Below are 22,500 nucleotides of genomic sequence, written 5' to 3' on the forward strand. Positions count from 1 at the left end.
AGGTTAGTTGGGTGGGAGTGTGGGTGGAAGGTTGGGTAGTTGGGTGGAAGGTTGGGTAGTTGGGTGGAAGGTTGGGTAGTTGGGTGGCAGTGTGGTGGGGTAGTTGGGTGGCAGTGTGGTGGGGTAGTTGGGTGGGAGTGTGGTGGGGTAGTTGGGTGGGAGTGTGGTGGGGTAGTTGGGTGGGAGTGTGGTGGGGTAGTTGGGTGGGAGTGTGGTGGGGTAGTTGGGTGGGAGTGTGGTGGGGTAGTTGGGTGGGAGTGTGGTGGGGTAGTTGGGTGGGAGTGTGGTGGGGTAGTTGGGTGGGAGTGTGGTGGGGTAGTTGGGTGGGAGTGTGGTGGGGTAGTTGGGTGGGAGTGTGGTGGGGTAGTTGGGTGGGAGTGTGGTGGGGTAGTTGGGTGGGAGTGTGGTGGGGTAGTTTGTGGAAGTGTGGGTGGATGGTGGTGATAGTTGGGTGGGAGTGTGGGTGGATGGTGGTGATAGTTGGGTGGGAGTGTGGGTGGATGGTGGTGATAGTTGGGTGGGAGTGTGGGTGGATGGTGGTGATAGTTGGGTGGGAGTGTGGGTGGATGGTGGTGATAGTTGGGTGGGAGTGTGGGTGGATGGTGGTGATAGTTGGGTGGGAGTGTGGGTGGATGGTGGTGATAGTTGGGTGGGAGTGTGGGTGGATGGTGGTGATAGTTGGGTGGGAGTGTGGGTGGATGGTGGTGATAGTTGTTTGGGAGTGTGGGTGGATGGTGGTGATAGTTGTTTGGGAGTGTGGGTGGATGGTGGTGGTAGTTGGGGAGTGTGGGTGGATGGTGGTGGTAGTTGGGGAGTGTGGGTGGATGGTGGTGGTAGTTGGGGAGTGTGGGTGGATGGTGGTGATAGTTGGGTGGGAGTGTGGGTGAATGGTGGTGTTAGTTGGGTGGGAGTGTGGGTGGATGGTGGTGATAGTTGGGTGGGAGTGTGGTGGTGATAGTTGGGTGGGAGTGTGGGTGGATGGTGGTGATAGTTGGGTGGGAGTGTGGGTGGATGGTGGTGATAGTTGGGTGGGAGTGTGGGTGGATGGTGGTGATAGTTGGGTGAGAGTGTGGGTGGATGGGTGATAGTTGGGTGGGAGTATGGGTGGATGGTGGTGATAGTTGGGTGGGAGTATGGGTGGATGGTGGTGATAGTTGGGTGGGAGTATGGGTGGATGGTGGTGATAGTTGGGTGGGAGTATGGGTGGATGGTGGTGATAGTTGGGTGGGAGTATGGGTGGATGGTGGTGATAGTTGGGTGGGAGTGTGGGTGGATGGTGGTGATAGTTGGGTGGGAGTATGGGTGGATGGTGGTGATAGTTGGGTGGGAGTGTGGGTGGATGGTGGTGATAGTTGGGTGGGAGTGTGGGTGGATGGTGGTGATAGTTGGGTGGATGGTGGTGATAGTTGGGTGGGTGTGTGGGTGGATGGTGGTGATGGTTGGGTAGGATTGTGGGTGGATGGTGGGGATAGTTGGGTGGGAGTGTGGGTGGATGGTGGTGATAGTTGAGTGGGTGGTGGGGTAGTTAGGGTGGGGTAGTTAGGGTGGGGTAGAGTAGTGGGGTGGGGTAGGGTGGTGGGGTGGGGTTGGGTGGTGGGGTGGGGTAGGGTTGTGGGGTGGGGTAGGGTTGTGGGGTGGGGTAGGGTTGTGGGGTGGGGTTGGGTGGTGGGGTGGGGTAGGGTGGTGGGGTGGGGGTAGGGTGGTGGGGTGGGGGTAGGGTAGTGGGGTGGGGGTAGGGTAGTGGGGTGGGGGTAGGGTAGTGGGGTGGGGGTAGGGTAGTGGGGTGGGGGTAGGGTAGTGGGGTGGGGGTAGGGTAGTGGGTGGGGGTAGGGTAGTGTTCTTGAAATACAAATAGTGAACCTCGAGTTCAGAATTGCCATTCTTATCACCAGGCACCTCTAACAAGGCTTCCAGTAGAGATTTTCAGGTTTGTCTTTGCGCCGCTGGAAGGTTGAACTGCAATATTTTTTCTGCGTTGACAAAGATTATACAAAAGTTTTGTGATGCATTAGTTGTACCTAAAGGTTATATCCAGATCACCCGAGTTTGCTTTAATCCAGTCATCTATCTTGGCCTCCTGTTCTGAAGTGAGGATATTTTTGTAGTCCCCTACCACACCTGAAAAAAATAAATTCGAGTGAAGGGGGATTATTGGTTACAATATTTTTATCAGTACACATTGACTAACTCGAACCATTAAAGCATTATGCTTCTGTTCAGACAAAACTTAAAATACGGCCAAGTAACAACAGATAGTCACCGGAAAAAATCCACATCACGAGGCGGGCAAGGTGCTAATTATCCAAGCTGCCTCAAATCCTGGTTCCGAGACAATGAACGTACACGTCGCCACAATAGACAAAGCTACTAAACTTCTTATCCAAACCTTTGTTCTAAGGCATGTTTGGCAATCATTTTTTGAAAATAGAAAAAAGTAGCATTTGACTACTTGTACATTCATAGTCTCTGCATCATGACTAGAGGACGACACCTTGCGCACTTGACTTTTTATCAAGAGACCCAACTCATGATTTGGATCTTGGAAAAAAGCAAACTTAGTACGTTTGTTTTCACCATCTGGTCTTTAGTGTGGGGGCACATGTGTACATTTGTCAAAGAGGAGACAAAATTTCAAGTTTTTACCATACAAGGATTTGGTCTAAATTTTCCTTGGAATTTTTTTTTTTTTTTTTTTTTTTTTTTTTTTTTTTTTTTTTTTTTTTTTTACATTTGAGTAGGCTAAGTAGGTGAAAAAGGTCCGTAGCTAGGCTTCCAGGGTTTTTAAATGTAGTGTAGACAGTCAGCAAGTCTAATAGATAAATCTTGTCTAAGGTGACGCCAATTTCTGCATCGATTTTTTTTCTTGTAGATGGTTTCTTTAGTTATAATTATTCGTCGTAGCGGAGGACTTAAACTCTAAAACCGAAATATGATTATCTTTATAATCTGTCAAATTCTACAAATTCAACCCTCTACTACGACGGACAGAACTAACAAAAATCTGCAAGAAAATAATCAACGCAAGTAGTATCACTCATTTTTTACTATAATATTAAAGCTTGTACAAAACTTCAAAACCTTCATTACGCTCATACGATCTCGGGAAACGCATGGGCCTTTACCTCTTCTGAAGAAGCCACCTTCTCTATTTACGATGTCTATGTTGAGCACCTTCTGAGTCATCTCGTCATCGAGTGGCAGCTGGGACTCCCTGATTTTCATATTCTCGAAGCTAGTGTATTCGATCACCTGAAAAAAAAATGTACACAAGTGTGGTAGGAACCTTGGCAGGGAATGTGGCAGAGCGTGTGCCGTGTGGTAGAGAGCTTGAGCAAGAGTATAGAATAGAGAAGATTATAAATTGCCATCTCTTCGTGGATATTCGCCAACTGAACGGGTTAGAGCGTCGTTACTTGAGGCGGAGGTCGAGATGACTGGAGTTCGAACCCTGCTGCCAACGAGTCGGACCAAGGACATTGTTCATTAAATTCCACGCTACAAAGTTCTCCGAACAAGGCACCGGTTTAGCCTTTTTATATGGGCGAGTTCGTCACGTTAAACCGAGCCTGCATCTCTCCGGCAATGTGGTAGACGAAAAAACAAGAATGCAACGTCTAGAAGCGACAAAATAGAGGTAGACGGTTTGACTTCCCCCCCAAAAAATGTCAGCTCGTTTCGTTAGTAAGGGCATCTCATTTTGTGGGTAACTAAATCAAATAGAATAAAATATAAGCTGTACATATCGACATCCGAAATTTGTGTGTGCCTAGTACTTTGCCTTTTAGTTCTGCGTATACTCGTGTTTATGTAGCTGTCATGTCTGCATAGGCTGAAACATTTACTGCTATGTATATTATCAAGTATACTTCTCAGTAATTTACAATGTTCTCAGTTAGAAATGTTCTTTGCAATTTCATTTAATACTAGTACCATGTTGGCTTGTAAAATAAATCGTGTGGTACATGTATATACCAAAGGCTTTTTCCCCTTACAATGGAGGTAGCCAAAGTCAAAAGCCATAATTCTACTCCCATTTCATCCCCACCCACTCCACTCCCACTCACCACCCTTCCTTCCCTCCCTCTTTTCTTGGCGGCTCCTGCATCTCGCCCACTGTCCTGGGTCACAAACGGTGCCTTGCTGCATTGCTTGTGACCCAGGGCAGTAGGCGAGATGCAGGGATGACCCGTCATCCAGGAGCCAAGATAAGAGGGAGAGGGGGGAGGGGTGGTGAATGGGAGTGGAATGAGTGGGAGTGAAATTATGGATTTTGATTTTGGCTACCTCCCTTGTAAGGAGGAAAAAGCCCTTGGTATATATACCATACAACTTATTTTACAAAACGTGAAATTAAAAGGCAGGTATCACTGAACAAGACAGTCTTCCTCGAAAAAGGGATACATACCTGCATTATCAGCTAACATGTTCGTCTATGACAGTCATCTCATCGTATCGGTAAGAAAAATTTGAGCGTTCTTTAATTGAGCAGTTTTGCTAAAACTACAATTGACAGGATAGCTATCGTGATTTTTTTTAGATTGTCTTAAAAATATTATATTCACTTTTAGAATGCCCTTTTCCATACCAAATTAAATCGCCCTATTTCATTAGATTTAAAACCGTCAGAGATGTAGCTTCAACTCCAACATGATTGGTTACAGGACAGACTTTGTCGCTCCCTTATTTTGTCCCGAGTTTCCCCACGAGCAAAGGAAAAGTTTCACGTTACCTAAAATTAAATTTCTAAACGTTGTCATAGTATACAATAATGGCTACCAAACTGGGGGGGGGGGGGCGTGAGGAGAATACAAGGGGGGAGTGAAGTACTCTGCTCAAAAATCATTGTTTAATAAAAATAATGAAACCATCCCAAGAACAAGTATTTGCCGCTACATACGTGCAAAGTATAACTATCATTCACTCCAACCTGTTTTCTATTAGATAGAAAATATATATAGAAAATATACAATTTCACAAAAAAAAAATGTATGGGGGGAGGGAGTGCGATTGTGCTGGGAACAAAAAGGAACAAAATAGTTTGGGAACCACTGGTATAGATGTTGAGAGATTAAAATTTCAACATAGGTTTCCTGACCTTCTGCATCTGATCGACCTGGAGTCTAGTGCCGAGAAATTGGTCAAGGTCGAGGATCTCAGGCAGAGGGTCATACTTCAGATTTTCATAGAAAAGAAAATGAAGGTTAGGGTGGCCACTTCGTTTGTAGGCTTCTCTGATGTGCTGCCAATATGGGCCAAAGTTCACTGAAAGATGATACGTTTATCAGAGTTTCAGTTTAGATTTGAAAATTATTATAAAAAAATATTTCTTGCACTGCTTACGTTCGTCTTTGACCATATAGTTGACCCAGTCATCCATGGTTCCTTGAAAGTCGTGAGCTCTGTTAATCCTGTAGTAGTGGTGGTTGGATACACACACATCTTTAGGGTTCCTCAACATGTAAATTACCTATATGGATCAAACTAGATGAGTACATCAACTTAAGTATAAAAAAGAGGGTTATACCACGGAAACACAAGAATATTTGACATTGTATTACATTGCAAGAGTAATTCAACGAGAGGTTTTTTGGTAAAGTTTAAACTGTTATCATGGCAATACCTTTGTCGTGTCTAGAATATTTGGAGACATCAAGTCGAAGGCCAAGTGAGTTTTCATGACCCTGGGACCTTTGGTGGCCTCGATAGTCTGTAGTACAGGACCGTCATCGACATCTCCGTCAGGACACATTGTGTAGAACCTGTGATATACTGGACTTTCCGGGGCGGGCGGGATGGCATCCCTCATTCGTCCGAACATGTTCATGTCAGTCCTGTTAAGTAATGTACAGTTGAAATAAATGTTTCTCGACGCTAGTGTGGAAGCTGATAAAGACGTAGGAAACTGCCGTGGCATTTCGCCATGAATGAGCAGACGAAATCTCGTTTCCATTTCCATTAAGACTATTACATACACTTTCAGGCACATTTAAATCAATGTTAGCACTGTCATGTTTTCACACGAGACCACTCGGGACCAATTTTAAACTAATTACGGACATGGAACTTACTCCAAAGCAGGACAGCGTATGTTAACAGCCAACCCGGCCTCAGGATGGTTGAAGTCGGGGTTGTTCTTCATGGTCCAGACAAGTTCCTGAGCCCACGTCGCTCCCGCTTTCGGGTGAGTCATTATAACGACGTCACCTTCACGGAACTGGAAACGTTTGTCGCAATTTCAATGAAAATTTCTCAGTTTTCAAAACTAAGTTGTACTAATGTCTACTCTAACAAGTGAAATTCAGAAACCACCCCTATCGTTTTCACTGAACGTGATTTTCTGGAAAATTTCACGTTTATACCGTATACCAAGGTAAAACGAATACTATAAGGTACGTTGAGCACCCCCCTCAGCGCACCTCCACCGTGACGTCACAGGAAATCCAGAGGGGGAGTGAGATATGGAGGAAAATGTGAACTTAGAATAAAACCATCTGTATGAATGGTAGACTTTAAAATTACACTATGATGTTCACAATACTGAAATTACTCTGTATCACTTTCTTATCCTCAAATTATCAGTATCTGAGATATGACCGCCAGAAAAGTTATAAAAAGGTTTTCCATGCTTTCACATTAGGTGGATTATATTAATATGATGAGTTATTAGATGGCATGACATGTCAAGCGTGGATTTTATATGTAGACCTTTATCTCCAAGCTCAGTCATGTTTTAACCGGATTCTTTAGTCTTTATTTGCAATTGAATGAAAATTTCAGGAAATGTTGCTAATAAATAGTTACTTTCAAAATGACGTGTGCATACTTATCCAGATGACCGAGTATTGTGTGTGCCACATAATTCAATCCATTTCTTTCCAAGTTCTTTATCTTTGGGTAGTGAAAAGAAATGTATATTTTTATCACCTTTCAGTCTAACGGCATTGCACTTCTGCACTATACAAACTGTTGGCATTTTTATATGTTATTTGTCTGCCTTAGCTACCCCTTTAATCAGAAGAGCTTCGCTCCGCACACTGGTGTGTGAGTGACTGATAGCTCTCGACCCGCGGAACCCTGGTCTCGATATTTCCGTTGACGTCATCATCTACCTGCGCAGTGGAGAGGTTTTCTGGCTCTCCCTCACCCCCCCCCCGCTAACGTACCTTATAGTATTCGTTTTACCTTGCCGTATACGACATAGATGCGGTATAAAAAGAAATACTCGTACAGTGAAGTTACACGTTTACATATTCGCTGCGTGATTTACTACTATGGCTTGTGACTACCGTGTCAAACATTTGAAACAATCAAATCTGGAGTGAAGTGTGTAGTGACTAGTGAATGGGTGAAAAAAAGTGTGCGAGCGTACGAAATGATATGAAAACAGGTGCACGAGCGTGAATACATGTGGTACATAGGTAGGCGCGCGCTCCAGGTGACGCGGAAAACATTTTCAAGACGCGCCGAAGTGGATCAGGTAAATAGGTGGGTGCGCCCGAGAGGGGACGGGGGAATAGGTGCGGGCGCAAGAGATGAAGGAAAAAATGCGTGCGCACGATATGATGGGGGAAACCTGCGCGCGCACGATATGGGGGAAACCTGCGTGCGCACGATATGATGAGGGAAACCTGCGCGCGCACGATATGATGGGGGAAACCTGCGCGCGCACGATATGATGGGGGAAACCTGCGCGCGCACGATATGATGGGGGAAACCTGCGCGCGCACGACATGGAAACAGATGTCCACGCACGAGATGGGGGAAACAGATGTCCGCGCACGAGATGGGGGGAAACGGATGTCCGCGCACGAGATGGGGGGAAACGGATGCGTATGCACATGTGAGGGGATGGACATAGGTAAGCGCACACGCCCTAGGCCTAGGGAATGGGAGAAACAAAAATGTGCGCGCGCTAAGGGATGGGGAATTGGGGAAAATAGGATCGCGCGCGCGTGAGGAAAAGAGGGAACTAGCAGATGCGTGAGCGAGGGGATAGGGGAAATATGCGCGCACGCGAAGAGATTAGGGAAACAGGCGCGTGCGCGCGAAAGAGTGGATGGAGAAAACAGGCGCGTGCGACCGCTTGAGGAGATTAGCGAAACAAGCGCGCTATGAGGTACGAGAAACTAGTGCCCGCGCTATCGGGTAGGGGAAACGAGCGTGTGCGATGGGGCGAGGGAAACAAGCGCCAATGCTACAAAGTTGGGGAAACGAGCGTTTGCGTTATAATATAGGGGAGAGAAAATTTAGCTGCATCACAGTCACGTGTGGTCGAGTAGATTACGCTAATTCAGAAGACATTCACACCTACACCCATTCTAAATCCCAAAATATCCACATGCACTTCCTACCATACATACAATCATACCCACCATGGACAAAATAGGCCGATTCTACAGTGAGCCTATTAGGCTAAACTCATAAGGGGTACCTGAAATTCGTATATCCTGTTTCCGATCTTCGTGAACGTGGACGGGAGAATCCACCCGCCGGGTTTCAAGCGAATGTCTCCGACGATGTGGCCGGGGAAGTCTCGAAGACGAGCTTCCTCTTCACTCTTCGATAGCCTCTCGAAAAAGTGGCCACTTTTGAGTTTCATCTTGTTCCTTTGGCCGCCCCGCCGTCGACGCGAAGCTGATATGCCCCCTACCTTCTCTGCCATTTGCTTTAACTTGCCTGTAAAATATATTGTTGCTCCTATTGATAGTATATAACAGGATCACTAACAATTTGTTCTAGGTATGAAATCCCGAGAAAATGGAACCACGAATCTGAAGGATGCTCGATTTGGTCTTCACAAGCTTAACTCCACTTTCGTTCGTTTCTCGGAAATTCCCGAGTCGGTAACGTGACTGGCCTAGTGCACTGTTAAAGTGACAACTGGCAAGTGACATCAAGGACGTGGTCAAGACCGCTGAGAATTCCTCAAAACAACTGAGGTCACAATTCCACAGTCGATTTAACACGAGTAAAGTTGCCCATACACGATCAATTCTATTGCGCAATTTCATTGTCAATACTCTGAATTGACAATTAAATTGACCGTGTATGGGCGATATATCGCCCATACACGGTCAAATTAATTGTCAATTCAGAGTATTGACAATGAAATTGCGCAATATAATTGATCGTGTAAGAGAGCTTTAAGACAGGAAAGCTAGGCGGGAGCTCATGATCGTCAACTTACAGACGAACGCGCGAACTTGGTCGGTTGTTTCACAGATGTCGCTAGCGTGAGATTATGAATTACATACAACTAAAGGTGGAGTCACACTAAGCTAGCATGCTACTTACTTTTGCTTCTTCGTTCGAGTAGAAATCACTTCGGTTACAATATTCTAGACTTCCGTAAAAACATCCCATCAACGTGTCTAACATTATTTTGGGTTTAACTTCTCTTAGTTTTTGTCATTCGGTTTCTCACTCTATGACGCAAGAGAAAATTGACATTTGGAAATTTGAAAAACAAAAGATCGCAACCGAAGTCGTTTCGACACGAAGTAGCAAATGCAAATAGCAAGCATGCTAGGCAGAAGAGCTTAGTGTGCCACCATCTTAAGTTCCAACACAACCTGGCATGAAAGTCACCTTTTCGTAATGAAAGCTACATGAAGTCTAATTTTTATCATTATATGTTCTTATAAAGAAGCCTTGATTATTCGTATATGCGTTTATATGAGATATATATGCATTGTAATTTATATTTGAAAGGTATCCTTATGTAAGAATTATTGCAGTGTGTGGATTTTGCAAACGGCAAATTCCTATACAATATACAGTATGTCTTTTTCCACATTTGTGTTTACAAAGTAAGTTGCTATGCAACGGTAACCAGGACGTGGATATTCCACAGCCAAAGACCAGATAAAGGAGTTATCACACTGAGCTATTTTTCCCTCGACTGTTGGAAGAGATTTGCAGTCAGCAGCTTTCGGGAAGGAATCTGATGTGTCGGAGGAAGGTTATTTTCCTCCAGCATATCAAATGTAAATTGTTGAGAAAACAAGATAGTTAGCCACAGTGATTTTACGGCGGGAAATGTGCTGGAGGTGGGCGGTATTGCCAATTAATCGGAGGTTGGGGGAAGGGTGGGAATAGTGTGATAACCCAATAAGGAAGACGGAAAAGCACTGAACATCATTCATGAACCGGAGGAAACAGAGCCATCTGTTGGTACGACACTTAACTTGTGTAGGGCACGGGCAAAGTGTGATTTTTTTTATTCTCTTTCTCATCTTTTGTTGACTTTCGGAATATAACTACCAGAGAAATGTAAGAAATATAGATAAAATGTACATAGACGGCCAGTTCCATTTAGTGAACCTTAGTTAACTGGACTACAGAAATCCTCATGATTCTGCTATTCAGTTTTCCCTTTTCTCAGATAGTGTTTACCCATTTCCTCAAGAGATCCTGTCTCAAAGCAGCAAAATCTTCCATACAAAGTATGAATGTTATATTATTTGTATTTTTCACGTACACATCAAGTGATTACCAAACTGGAAAAAAGTGTCTGCAGATACTAAGGAATGGGAGAATGGAAGTGATTGAATTGTTCAGGATGCGAATTGTAGAGACCACGGAATAGCATTAAAACGAAAAGTAAATCTGAAGTTTGGTTCTACTGAGGTGGAAGGCCCTTATTCGACATTATTTATCTATCTCATATATATATATATATATATATATATATATAAATATATATATATATATATAATATATATATATACATATATAATATATATATATATATACATATATATATATATATATATATATATATATATATATATATATATATATATATATATACATTACATATATATATATATATATATATATATATATATATTGCAACAAGTTCCGAAGTCACCAAAATTTTCATTAAATCTTTCTCTGATTTACGAACCTAGCTGCCGCCAAGCGATTGTATTCAGGTAAATACAATCGTCTTGCGTTAGCCTGAGTAGAACATTTGAAAATCTTGACATTTTCTATTCCAGCTATCGTTAGACGATTCTGTTAAACTGAGGGAAGGGGGGCTCTAGCCTAAAGAGGATGATGGGGGGACTATTCTTCTTTATATCTCTCGGCGATTTGATTAATATTGTGCCCCCCCCCTCCCGGCATTCGAGTATTTGCATTTCGTTCCCAATAATTCTATCCTTAGGGATATCATCCCCGACGTGGCGGACTCACAGAAGTGCCAAAGGAGATATTTTAGGAGGGAAGGGAAGATAGTGGAAGCTGTAAGTGGTTAGCAGCCTTCTTTGAGTGGAGATAAGTCTCCAATCACCAAAGGATGATGCGTGACATAATATTTTGACTCAATACTATTCCCCCCTTCCCGTATAATGGCGATGATATTGTAAAATATGGATCATTGGGACGTTGTAAAGATCCGCAACCACGAAGTACCTAAGGGTTGTTTATCTTCACAAGCTAATATTTGGAGCGGCTGCTCTTACATACATATATGCATACATACATATATACAGGTAAGGTAAGGATAGATTAGTTTAGGAGCTTGTATGTATGTATGTATACATACATACATACATACATACATACAAGCTCCTAACCTAATCTAACCTTACCTAACCTTACCTTACCATAGCTTACCTTACCTTACCTTACCTTAATTAAGTGATCATTATTGTTGGAGCGATGTATATTTACATGCAAATTCCTAGGGTTGCTAATCTTTACAACCTCTATGGGGTAGTTTACCTTTACATAGGTACTCTAGGGTTGCTGATCTTTACATCGTCCGACCATTGCATAATACCGGTGGTCGTGTTGGCGCCGTAGGCTTGTTTGTAACGAGGCCATAACGAGCTCGTTAACATGGATTCCGCGTTTCGAACAAACCAAGACAGCAAGCCACGCGGCCAAGTCCTGGTCTGGAGACGGCAAATGTTCCGAACTCCCAGATCAGGGCTATCAGTTTCAGTAATTCGTCTGCTAATCGAATACATACACATATATACATACATATATACATACATATATACATACATATATACATACATATATACATACATATATACATACATATATACATACATATATACATACATATATACATACATATATACATACATATATACATACATATATACATACATATATACATACATATATACATACATATATACATACATATATACATACATACATACATACTAATGACGTTGTCGGTAAGCCGTGACGTCACTGTTCCGACTTGTCTGTAGATTAAAGACGCAGGCAATAAATGCCTGCGTCTAATGCGGATGCCGAAAGACTTTTTTTACGAGTTGATTTGATTAAGACCAAAACTAGAAACTTCTTGCAGATGTTCTCCCTGATTTTTTTAATATTTCTGGCAGAATACGTGAAACCAAGTGGTGGTATATCTAATATTCAACCTACTTAAGCCATGTGAATATGTAAATTAGCTCTATTTATGTATATCTTATATTACACACTTTTCATTATTTGTTATTATTTATTTGCTTTAATTTTTGTGTTTATTTTCTTTCCACGTGTAACATGTAAGTTACGCAATATCTTCCACGCCGAAATTAAGCAGTTACACAATCTGGATGGATATTTGATTATCTATAATACAGAATTTTATAAGCCTGATGAGTAGAACAATAACTAGTCACCCTTGTGAGTGAATTGTTGTAATATAACCATTTAACAGATCTGTTAAGCTAGAGCAGTGATCCCTCATTGTACATTTTCCTTTTTAGTGCGAAAAAACGTACCAATCACAACTCGAGTAGCTGAACCAATCAGCGTGGTCGGTAGACAGGGGTCGGAAATGACAACAGCCCTGTCCGACTCCCAGATGGAGAAGTCTGCGAACGCCCCGGACATGGAGTGAAGCCGAGGGCATTTTGAATTGCAGGCGCTTATGTTCAATCCCAATCATAGCCTTCTGTGTTGTGCAGTATCTACCTTTTGTTCTTGCCAGCACCGGGACACTTTATATATTCTGTTCTGCCTAAGGTCGGGTGATTTCATGCAGTTAAGCTTAATTCGGGACAACACGCAATTAGAGTCGTTTGTTTGCTTAGGCGCCATCACACTGGGCTATTCAACCTCCAATATCCAATTAATCGGCGGAACAGCCCACCCCCAACACTTTTTCCGCCGCAAAATAACTATGGCAAACCATTTTGTTTTCTCAGCAATTTACATAAAATCTCGTTTGATACGCTGGAGGGAACTCATTGTCCTACAGCGTTTCAGATTCCTTCACGATATCTGCGGGCTGCAAATCTGCTTCAACAATCGGAGGAAAGATAGCCCAGTGTGATAACTAAACGCCTTTAACCTCAAAAGAGGATCAGATCGCTTCAGCAATTATGGACCCTATGCTCCTATGCTCAGGGAAATGCCATTATTTTTAAAGATGTATAGAGTTTCGGATCCCACAATTTCGTTTAAACATACAACATCTAGGGCCGTACCTTTCGCCATCCCTGAATAATGTTTTCTACTACTTGAAAGTAGAATTTTATCTATTTTTTCCTAGTTCCTATTGTCTGGCTTATTGGCTTAACTCTAATATATACCGGTTATTTTCATTGGAATACTGAGTGAATTCAGTAAAAACTCTACTTCATAATGCCCTGTATTTAGATACCAGTAGTGATATATTAACGTTTATGATGGTGAAGGTTAACTATTGATAGTTGAAAATTCTATTCAACAAATTGATACTGAAGTTATGCTCAAAATGTAGACTTTGACTCCGACGAAATGTGAATTGAAAAATGTTTGATGTGACAAATAACTCGAACTAGTTTCTATGGCGTTGGTATAACTACTACAGCAATCTAATGAATATTCCAAATTTTGAAGCGAATATTACGTTTGTTTAATCCAAATAATTTTTGTGAAAAACAACTGGAACTATATTCTATGGCATTGGCATGACTACTGCTGCAATTTGCTGCACAAAATAGATTTTTGTTTACCAGACTTCCTATGAGGGTTTCTGTCCTTCCGTCCATCCAGTTGACCTTAAATTCAGCCTATCAATAAATTTCTCAATAACATTGTGTTATACAGATACAATGTAGTTGGTCGTGTAGGATCGCTTTAGAAGTATTTCTATTCGCATATTTCGAAGAGTGACAACAACAACAAAGAAAAAAAAAGAAAAAATGTACAAAAATAAAATGACCACAAAGGACTTGCGTAGGACACTGCAAGAGGCCATGATATGCGTTGCTATGTTACTTTCGGTGACGTCATCACTTCCTTTGTGAAGCTATTCCACTATTGGTCTACTTTGTGATTCACATTGGTCTTGAATCATGTGCTTGGCTCTTGATTTTTTCGTTTATATGCTATTTTCGTTTATTGTTTTATCTTTATATTTATGTATTTCTTTACCTATTTATTTGTGTTTATTTATTTACTATTCATTTAGTTACTTATTCTTATTCATTTACTATTCATTTATTCATTTTATATTTATTTATTTATTCAATTATTTATTATTTATTAATTTGTTTCTTTGTGTATTTACTTATACTTGTACCTGTCTAATAATTTATCTATATATTCAATTTATTCATATGTTTATACGCAGTGAAGTTGGATGATTTCCAGAATGAGGTACTTTGTGTGACTCTGATGGATCAGATTTCTTCTTTGTTTCACTCATAAACGGATTTCAAGTAAAGGAGAGATAAGTTCGTTTCTGTTTTGTTCCCAGAAGTTGTTGGGCTGGGAACTGAGGTATTTGTAATGAGGAAACGCTTGGTTTTGCTAATAGCAAGGATTCATTTACCACTTTATTCCAGATCTTTTCGGATTAAAAAAAAACAGCGACTCGTAGCTGGCAGTGAAATCCATCGAAAAATTAGAAGAATTTTTTTCGTAAATGTAGATATTGATCGAGAGAGAGAATGAGAGAGATGGAGATGTGATGATGATATCTGTAGTTTATATGTTTTTGCCATGCGAATTATCTGCATTTTTCTAGCATGTGTTGATCCACCCGTTAGTAATGGCAACCTTTTTATTTGACATGTAACTTGGTTTTAAATTTTCTTTTGAGTCTCCAATGTTTTCAATTTATTTTGGACACCAATTTTACATTTAGAAATATATATTTGCTTAAGGAACCCTTGACAACGTAGAAATAATTTTATACATATACAGACCATGTCAGATTGATACTGAGTGTCTCAGAAAGACATCTAGAGAATTTCGGTTGTTATCGAAATCACGAAAGAATAACATGGTCGTCAGTAACAAAATTATCGAAAAGATCGTTAACGCGAAGAAATGTAGACCATGTGAGGAACTCTTAATTTTCTTTTCATATTTCGAAGGGGATTACAAAGGAGGGCAAAACATCGGTTAGTTACACCATTTTATTTGCATAACAGAAGCAGCGGTAAACATGAGCCTCAATGTCCTGCGCGTAAACACAAATCGATCCATTTCGGAAGCCGGCAACACAAACAGAGCAAGTCCTGACAGGCGGAAAGAACCCAGTGACGATAAAAGAGATTCCCGAGGGAAGCTGGAAACTCCAGGCTATCGCCTTCAGAGGGAGTATTTGAAGGTGAGGTCGATGCCTTCCATGTTCTTCTTGGTCCAGGCATCGATCTTGGCCTCCTGGTCGGCATTCAAAATGTTCTTGTAGTCTCCTACATCTCCTATAGGTGTGGAAGTGCCAGTATTAGATCTTGTATATTTGTCAGATAATGTTTGTATACATACATGAAAATTGACACATGCATAAAAACATACATACAAACGTATGTGTGTGTATATGAGTGTGTGTGTGTGAGTGTGTGTGTGTGTGTGTGTGTGTGAGTGTGTGTGTATGTGTGATATTCATATGTATGGTATATAGGAACGCGTGCGCATGTACCAAGGGATCTCTTTATACACAAGCCTGTACTTTTGTAATTCTCCTTTCTACATATTTCAAAGAGCAGCAAAATATTTATAAAAACAGAAATACATGAATAAAATGTCCGCAGAGGGCAGTTCCGGAAAGAGAAGAACGGAGAGTGGTAAAGCAGTTCGAAGTCAAATATGTGAAGGGAAGGTGACTTGAAACTTCTTTATTTCTTTTTCAAAATAGCCAGGTAAAAAAAATCACTGTTTGGGGAGAAGGAAAGTTTTAGCGGAAGTAAGGATAGACAAAAAGACAGGAGAGCCTGTTGGCGGACAGTCGAGGGTTGAGAACTCACCTCGCCTATAGAATCCTCCTTCCTTCTTGGCCACATCCTTATCGAAGAGAGCGTTGCACTCTGTCTCGTCGATGCCAGTGGGCTTGTCACGGAGGGCCATTTGCTCAAAGGTCGTGTAGTCCACAATCTTTGAAGGCCACAGGAAGTGAAGGCGGGAGATGATGATGGGAATGGTGAGAGAGAATGGTGAATTTGACTCAAAGTGAAGAGAAAGGGGTGGGTGGGTGGGAAAATATTAGTATGTACTCTTACATTCTGGGGAGAGTTATAAACATTCGTTCAAATATTCATTTCTTAGGGGAGAAATATGAGATTACAACAAGGGACGCTCAGCTGTAGTCGACTTTTTCATGTGTCTTAGTACCTTTTGGATTTGGTCATCGCTCATTCCGCCTTCGATGAATTTGTCCATCTTCTTGATTTCTCCCTTGGGGTCCTTCTTGAGGTCCTCGTAGAAGAACATTTGCAGGTTCGGGTGGTCTTTCCTCTCCCACGCCTCCTTCAGATGTTTGAAGTACATCCCGTACAGAACTTCGGGGAAGGAGAAGTAATCAGAAAGGGGAGGGGTGCCAAAATGGAGGTCAAATACATTTCCAAGTTGAGATTAAACAAGAAATAATATTTTCATTTCATACAGATAAAATGACTGTGTGAGAGAGGCAAAGAGAGGTGGATAGAAAAAGTTCAAGAAAAGAGAGAATAAGAGAGAAAGGACGAAGGAAAGACAGACGGAAGGAGAGACAAGATGAGAGAGATTGTTAGAGAGGGAGAGCATGTGATTACACAGAAATGCATGGATGAATAGATGAATGAGTACGCGAGTGTGTGAGTGAGCAGGAAGAGTGCAAAGCAATCTTCTCGTCACCGCCAGTCCTATGATACATCCTAATGACGAATCCAACTCACGCCTGTCCTTCACGAGGTAGTCGACGAACTTGTCCATATCGCCGGCGAATCCGTGACCTTTGATGATTCTGTGCTGGTGGTGGTAGGAGATGCTCATGTCCTTCGGGTTGCGCACCATGTACACCACCTGTGGGCCGAAAAACGATTCGAATTGATTAAACATTGCCTTGTTTGAGGTTGACGTTCACTCATGCTTCGGTAAAGCGGGTTTTCGTTAAAGAACTGTTTGCGCTGTTTGAAAGGACATTCTGCAAACAATTTAGCATACAGTATATGGTTCGATAAGGTCTGATCAGTTGTTGTTGTTTTTTCAATGTTTTAGACCTGGTTCCCGACCATCAGACGATTTTATTCGTCTCAGGAGTGGACTCCAGGTGAGAAGGGGGTCGCAATGAAGCGAGTACCACTTCACTTCGGGGTCCGCCCTTGAGATGACTATGATCACGTGGTCGTCTGGTATCAGTCAAAACGAGATCTGTATCAATGGTTTCCGTTCGAAGAACCTGGAGTCCGCACGGAGTCTCCATCAGCTTCCAAGAGGATCCATAGACCGAGAACCAGTGGTAGTCCGTGGATGTCAAACGATTTTATTCAGTGTTAAAGTGATCTCCAGGAGGTTGAGAAACAGTGTATCATAAGTAAGGGAACTAAGACCAAGCAGGTTGGAAACCAATGATCTATAGCCGCCAGTCCTTAAAGTGAGCTCCTTTAGGCTCTAAAGCTTCGTTTAAGAAGACACAGGAACTCACCTTCGTGGTTTCGAGGAGCTTGGGATTCAGAAGAGAGAACGGGAGATGAGTCTTGATGATTCGAGGATTTGGGTTGGCCTCACAGATCTGGAGCGAGATGCCCTTGGTGAAGTCAGGCTTACTGCACAGTTGCATCAGAGCCTTGATCATGGGGTTGTCTGGGCTTGGGGGTGGCATCTTCTTGGATATCAGCAACATGTCCATGCTAGTGGGAAGAAAGGCAAGAGAGCGGTAGGGGGAGGCTAGCAGGAATAGTAGTTTCTGGAAGGAATGGTTTCAAGTCAAGGTTTGTCCCTGATGTTGTCTGGTTTAAGATGAACGAAGAAGAATGACATTTCGTATAAAAATATTAGTCGCACTTGGTTGCGTAAAATATAAATCACGGGTAAAGCACGAGAGTGGTTTGCCTAAAAAGGGTAAACAGAAATGTGTGGTTATTCTTCATGTTGTCGAACACTTCATCCGTCACATAAAACAACCAAAGGAATTCAATTTTTTCAGGTATTTCTATTAGAACACTTGCTTATCAATATAATATAACCCTTTTATGTTTCTAATATGCTTATCAATAAGGCATTGTTCGTTGTGACAATTGTTAATTGATTTCTTGTAGTTATATGCTGGAAGACCGATTATTCTCGTAGATTATTCACAAAATAATCATAAAAACAGCCACTGCTATTCATTGGAAAACGTAATCATTTAAAACCAGTATGAGGAGTAAAACACAACTAATACTAAGTGAAGTATCAATTGTGCTTCTAAATTTTGATAACCCACACTGAGCCAACTCCACACAACAATCAAAGCAAGTTTCAGGATCATTTGGCAACTCTCGAGTACCCATAGTTACTCTCAAGTCATCTTTCCTTAGTCTACGTGCTCAAATGTCCCCCTTACTCGAGGAAGGGCGACCTAGCGTTGACGGGGAGGGCGGCCATGGGATGGTCGAAGTTGGGGTTGTTCTTTATGGTCCACAGGATCTCTTGGGCCCAGGTGATCCCGCACTTTGGGTAGCCCATGACCACGATGTCGGTTGGCCGAAACTAAGAGAGAAGAAGCAGCCACGCGTTAAAATGAGACACAGATGGACATTATATATATATATATATATATATATATAAGACTGTGAGGACGGAGCATGTACTAGTACGACGTTTCGCTTGATACAGCTTTACCAAGTACTTGATAAAAATCAAACAAACAAAAATTCGTACACCATGTGAGGACGGAGCCTTTGCTAGTTTGACGTCTCACTTGTTAGGGCATTATTAAGTATATGATCAAATCTAACAAGCAAAATGTCGTATTGATAAGGGCTCCACCCTTAAATAGCGTTCCTCTTGATAAACTTTTCTTTGTTCTAAGTTCGTCATTTAAGTAAAGTCATCTTGTATCAACCGGAACAAAAACTAAAAAGTACATTACCATAGCGAAAAGGTTATCAAGCTTGGTGAATTGATAAACAATTGACATTTAATGAGCAGTTGTCAATGAGAATATTTAAAGAAATACTGCAGAAAGCAAAAAAAAAAAAAAAAATACTTGAAGAAAGCGTTTCCCACTAAGCGAGAGAAAGCTTCGAACTACATTATTTCGGTCTTGGTCAAGCTCCAATTGTGTCGATAATAATCACCTTGAAGTTGTAGATGTCATTAGCGAACTGGAGATACGGCGTGGGCAACATCCAGTCTCCGGGTTTGAGGAGCACCATCCCCTCCGTGTAGCCCTGGAAGTCCTTTTCCATGGTTTCCATCTCCTCGCCCTCGAGGGGTACCACCTCATGGCCATTCTCGAGCTTCACTTCCATACTTGCGGCTTCAAGACCTCCAAAGATAAAGAGAATTCGAAATGTCATGGGATGTCGGGTTTGTTTACTTTACTTTTTTTTTTTTTTTTTTATGGATACTTGAACGCAGTTCGAAAAATTGATCAAGGCTACTCTCCCTCAGGAACAGTGGTTCCCGAAATGGGATCATGGTGTTCTTAGGGATCCACAGAAGCTTCTAAAAGAGTGTCAACAGACCAAGAATTAGGCACGGTTCGTGGATGCCAAGCGATTTTGTTCAGTGATGAAATGACCTCGAAGAAGTTAAGAGACAATATTGTACAGGTGGAGGGAGGAGAGATCTGTGAGTGAAGTAGTCAGGTACCACTGCTCTTGGGTTTAAAGCTTCTTTAGAGATAAAAATAATAATATCATAATATTATCCAAAGTCTTTCATTTCGTCATCATTAGCTAGTCGCACTTTGTGAATATTGAGGCGAAAACGAGGGTATCCAGAAGGTTGAGGAATAAACATGTACTCTCATTTAGTAAAATGAAAAGACACATTTTCGTTTAAATCTAATGAAGCTATCCAGTTTTATGAACCGTAACAAGAGGCTCGGAACACAACCTCGTTACTGCGAAAAAACAACAACTATTTACCGTAGTAATTAGAGATGAGTTTAAGCTAATTCGTTAAACACTAAGGCGTCCTCTACAGAAAGGCGGACTTCGGACTTAAGGTGACTTCCATAGATCGGGACCCTGTCAGATAGGTCTTTGTTCTGGGAGCTTATTCGGTTTAGCGTCGCGAACCCCCCTTATCAGGAGGCTAGGACCATGCCCTTGGTCCAACTCGCTGGCGGCAAAGTTCGAACTGCCGTCACCCCGACCTTCGTCGCAAGTAGCGACGTTCTAGACCGCTCGACCATCGAGCATCCCAAAAGCTACCTGTCCTCGGAGCAAACTCTATGAAACTCGTCGCCGAGTTCGAAGTCCTTAGGAAACCCGGCAAGTACTGTAATTCGCGATATTCAGAAACGGAAGTAATAGGAAGTATTTTTTGAAAAGTAATGAAAAATCCAAAACAATCAAAAGAATGGTAATTCGAGACACTTCACTGAACGCCTTGCTTACTAATCAGAAAAAAAAAATCGAATCAACAATCGAAATCGTAAACAATGGGAGGCAACTTGCAGTTGAGACGGTCGTCCTAGATCAGAGAACTAATTGTTAAATTACCGAAACAACGCTGCACAAATGACGATAAGACTACGACGAGGAACTTTCCGAAGAAGCAGCGCACAAGAAAAAAAAATGTTCGTAACCTGCGAGAGAGACGTCCGCCGAAGACGCAGGAACTCACCTGTACCCCAGACGACGGCTCGAGTGCGAGTGCCCATGGAAGTGACGGCGGAGGAAGGTAGACCAGCTTCGTCAGGCAGGGTTGCCAACGTGCTCATGCGGTCCTGGTATCAGATGTCCATGATTCATCGCATGAGGATGTAGCCTCCAACCTCCAAAGACTCCAAGACCCCAAGACTCTTCTTCAGCCTGCTTGCACTCTTTTCGCCTCCTTGACATTGCTCATGGCACTCTTCAACAATTTTGCGTGGCACTCAGTGGCCCCACCCCACTCCCGGCTCGGGTTCTCACGGTCCGCACCCATGTCTGTCACCAAAAGAAATATACAGACTCTTTTCCCATCCCCTAAGTACAGAAACTTGATGCGGCTCGTCCACACGACCGTCACGGATCCCCACCAGAAGTGACCTTGAAATGTCAATAAGGTCTTACTGTGCAGAGGTCTTGCCATCCAATAAAGCAGTCGAGAAGTGGAACATCACGCCTGGGGGAGGGGGTAGTGCACGACAGAAAGCACGTGCTCAGACAAGCCCCACCCCTGTTGTCAGACACTTGTGTAACATTGTAGGCAAAAGAACGACTACGAAAAATCTCTCTTCGAGCGGTGCAAACATCATTGCCTCGACCTCGGCAGGACCACCGACACAACACGGACACGATAACCCCGGCAAGTAGTTCTTAACCTGAAGAAGGGGGCGCACATCCCCTAGGGAAACAGGGATAGTATTAGGGTTGGAGGGAGGGGGCGAGTTCAGAAAAAAAACTAAGGATATTCCTAAACATAAGTGAATTTGAATAATAATTAGAAACACATTTCTCACTTTCCTTTTTGATTGTTGGAAAGATTATTTACTCTTTTATATGCTTGAAAGAGTATTAAGGTGCGGTGGCAGAAGTTAACGACAAAGAGGAGCGAGGTGGCAAAGGCTGAGTACTAAGGTTGGTCATTAAGGACAACTGGCATTGATTTTGTTCGAGTTAAGATCAGACGACTTCATTCACACGCGCACACAATCAGGCCAGAGGGCATCCGTGAGCTATGTAAAATCGTCTGCCATTAATTGGAACAAAGTACGACAACATGTTGACAAGATGAATGAATGCGAGTTTAGTATATCGCATGGAAGGGGATGACCCTAAATATCGAATTGATGTATTTGTTTAATTATTGATCTATTTATTCATTCATTTATGTGTTTATTTATCAATTGATTTATTGATTCATAGATGTGCTTATCCATTCATTAATTTTTTCTACTTTATATGTTTATTTATTTATTCATTCATATATCTTATTCATTCATATCTTTATTTATTTACTTATTCATTTATCCATTTATTTATTTTTTATTCTTTGGTTTCCTTGTTTGTTAAAACAATGTATTTCAGTCGAGCATCCAGCCAACGGGGTCCTGATCGACCAAAGCCTCCATCAGGCAAAGGTTCACTCCTCAGCTGAATGGAATTTTTGACGTTTCTGACAACAGACTTCGGAGTT

The 22,500-nt window shown here is 42.2% G+C and overlaps 3 protein-coding genes across 7 annotated transcripts in view; 1 reads left to right on the forward strand and 2 right to left on the reverse strand.

Annotated features, from left to right (window-relative positions):
* The window catches only part of LOC143021487 (CD109 antigen-like), a 689,873-nt gene that overhangs the window by 649,976 nt on the left and 17,397 nt on the right, over positions 1-22,500 (forward strand). The window lies entirely within an intron of this gene.
* LOC143021486 (sulfotransferase 1C4-like) lies at positions 1,775-8,907 on the reverse strand. Its single transcript, XM_076179027.1, has 7 exons — positions 8,432-8,907; positions 6,069-6,214; positions 5,621-5,831; positions 5,341-5,467; positions 5,096-5,262; positions 3,123-3,249; positions 1,775-2,118 (listed from the first exon to the last, which is right to left on the reverse strand). Exons 1-7 carry the CDS (start codon positions 8,660-8,662, stop codon positions 2,009-2,011), a joined length of 1,119 nt encoding a protein of 372 aa, XP_076035142.1. The 5' UTR covers positions 8,663-8,907; the 3' UTR covers positions 1,775-2,008.
* Positions 15,370-21,157, reverse strand: LOC143021488 (sulfotransferase 1C4-like). 2 transcript variants are annotated; one of them, XM_076179033.1, is made up of 8 exons: positions 21,004-21,157; positions 19,506-19,696; positions 18,770-18,915; positions 17,870-18,074; positions 17,121-17,247; positions 16,579-16,745; positions 16,215-16,341; positions 15,370-15,671 (listed from the first exon to the last, which is right to left on the reverse strand). In XM_076179033.1, the coding sequence occupies exons 1-8, from the start codon at positions 21,098-21,100 to the stop codon at positions 15,559-15,561; spliced, it is 1,173 nt and encodes a 390-aa protein (XP_076035148.1). In that variant the 5' UTR covers positions 21,101-21,157; the 3' UTR covers positions 15,370-15,558. The 2 variants fall into 2 exon arrangements, with proteins under 2 accessions (XP_076035148.1, XP_076035149.1); XM_076179034.1 differs by lacking the exon at positions 21,004-21,157 and adding an exon at positions 20,880-20,900.

Source organism: Oratosquilla oratoria, chromosome 42 (genome assembly GCF_046742065.1).
Source record: "Oratosquilla oratoria isolate Oo_2021 chromosome 42, ASM4674206v1, whole genome shotgun sequence".
NCBI lineage: Eukaryota > Metazoa > Arthropoda > Malacostraca > Stomatopoda > Squillidae > Oratosquilla > Oratosquilla oratoria.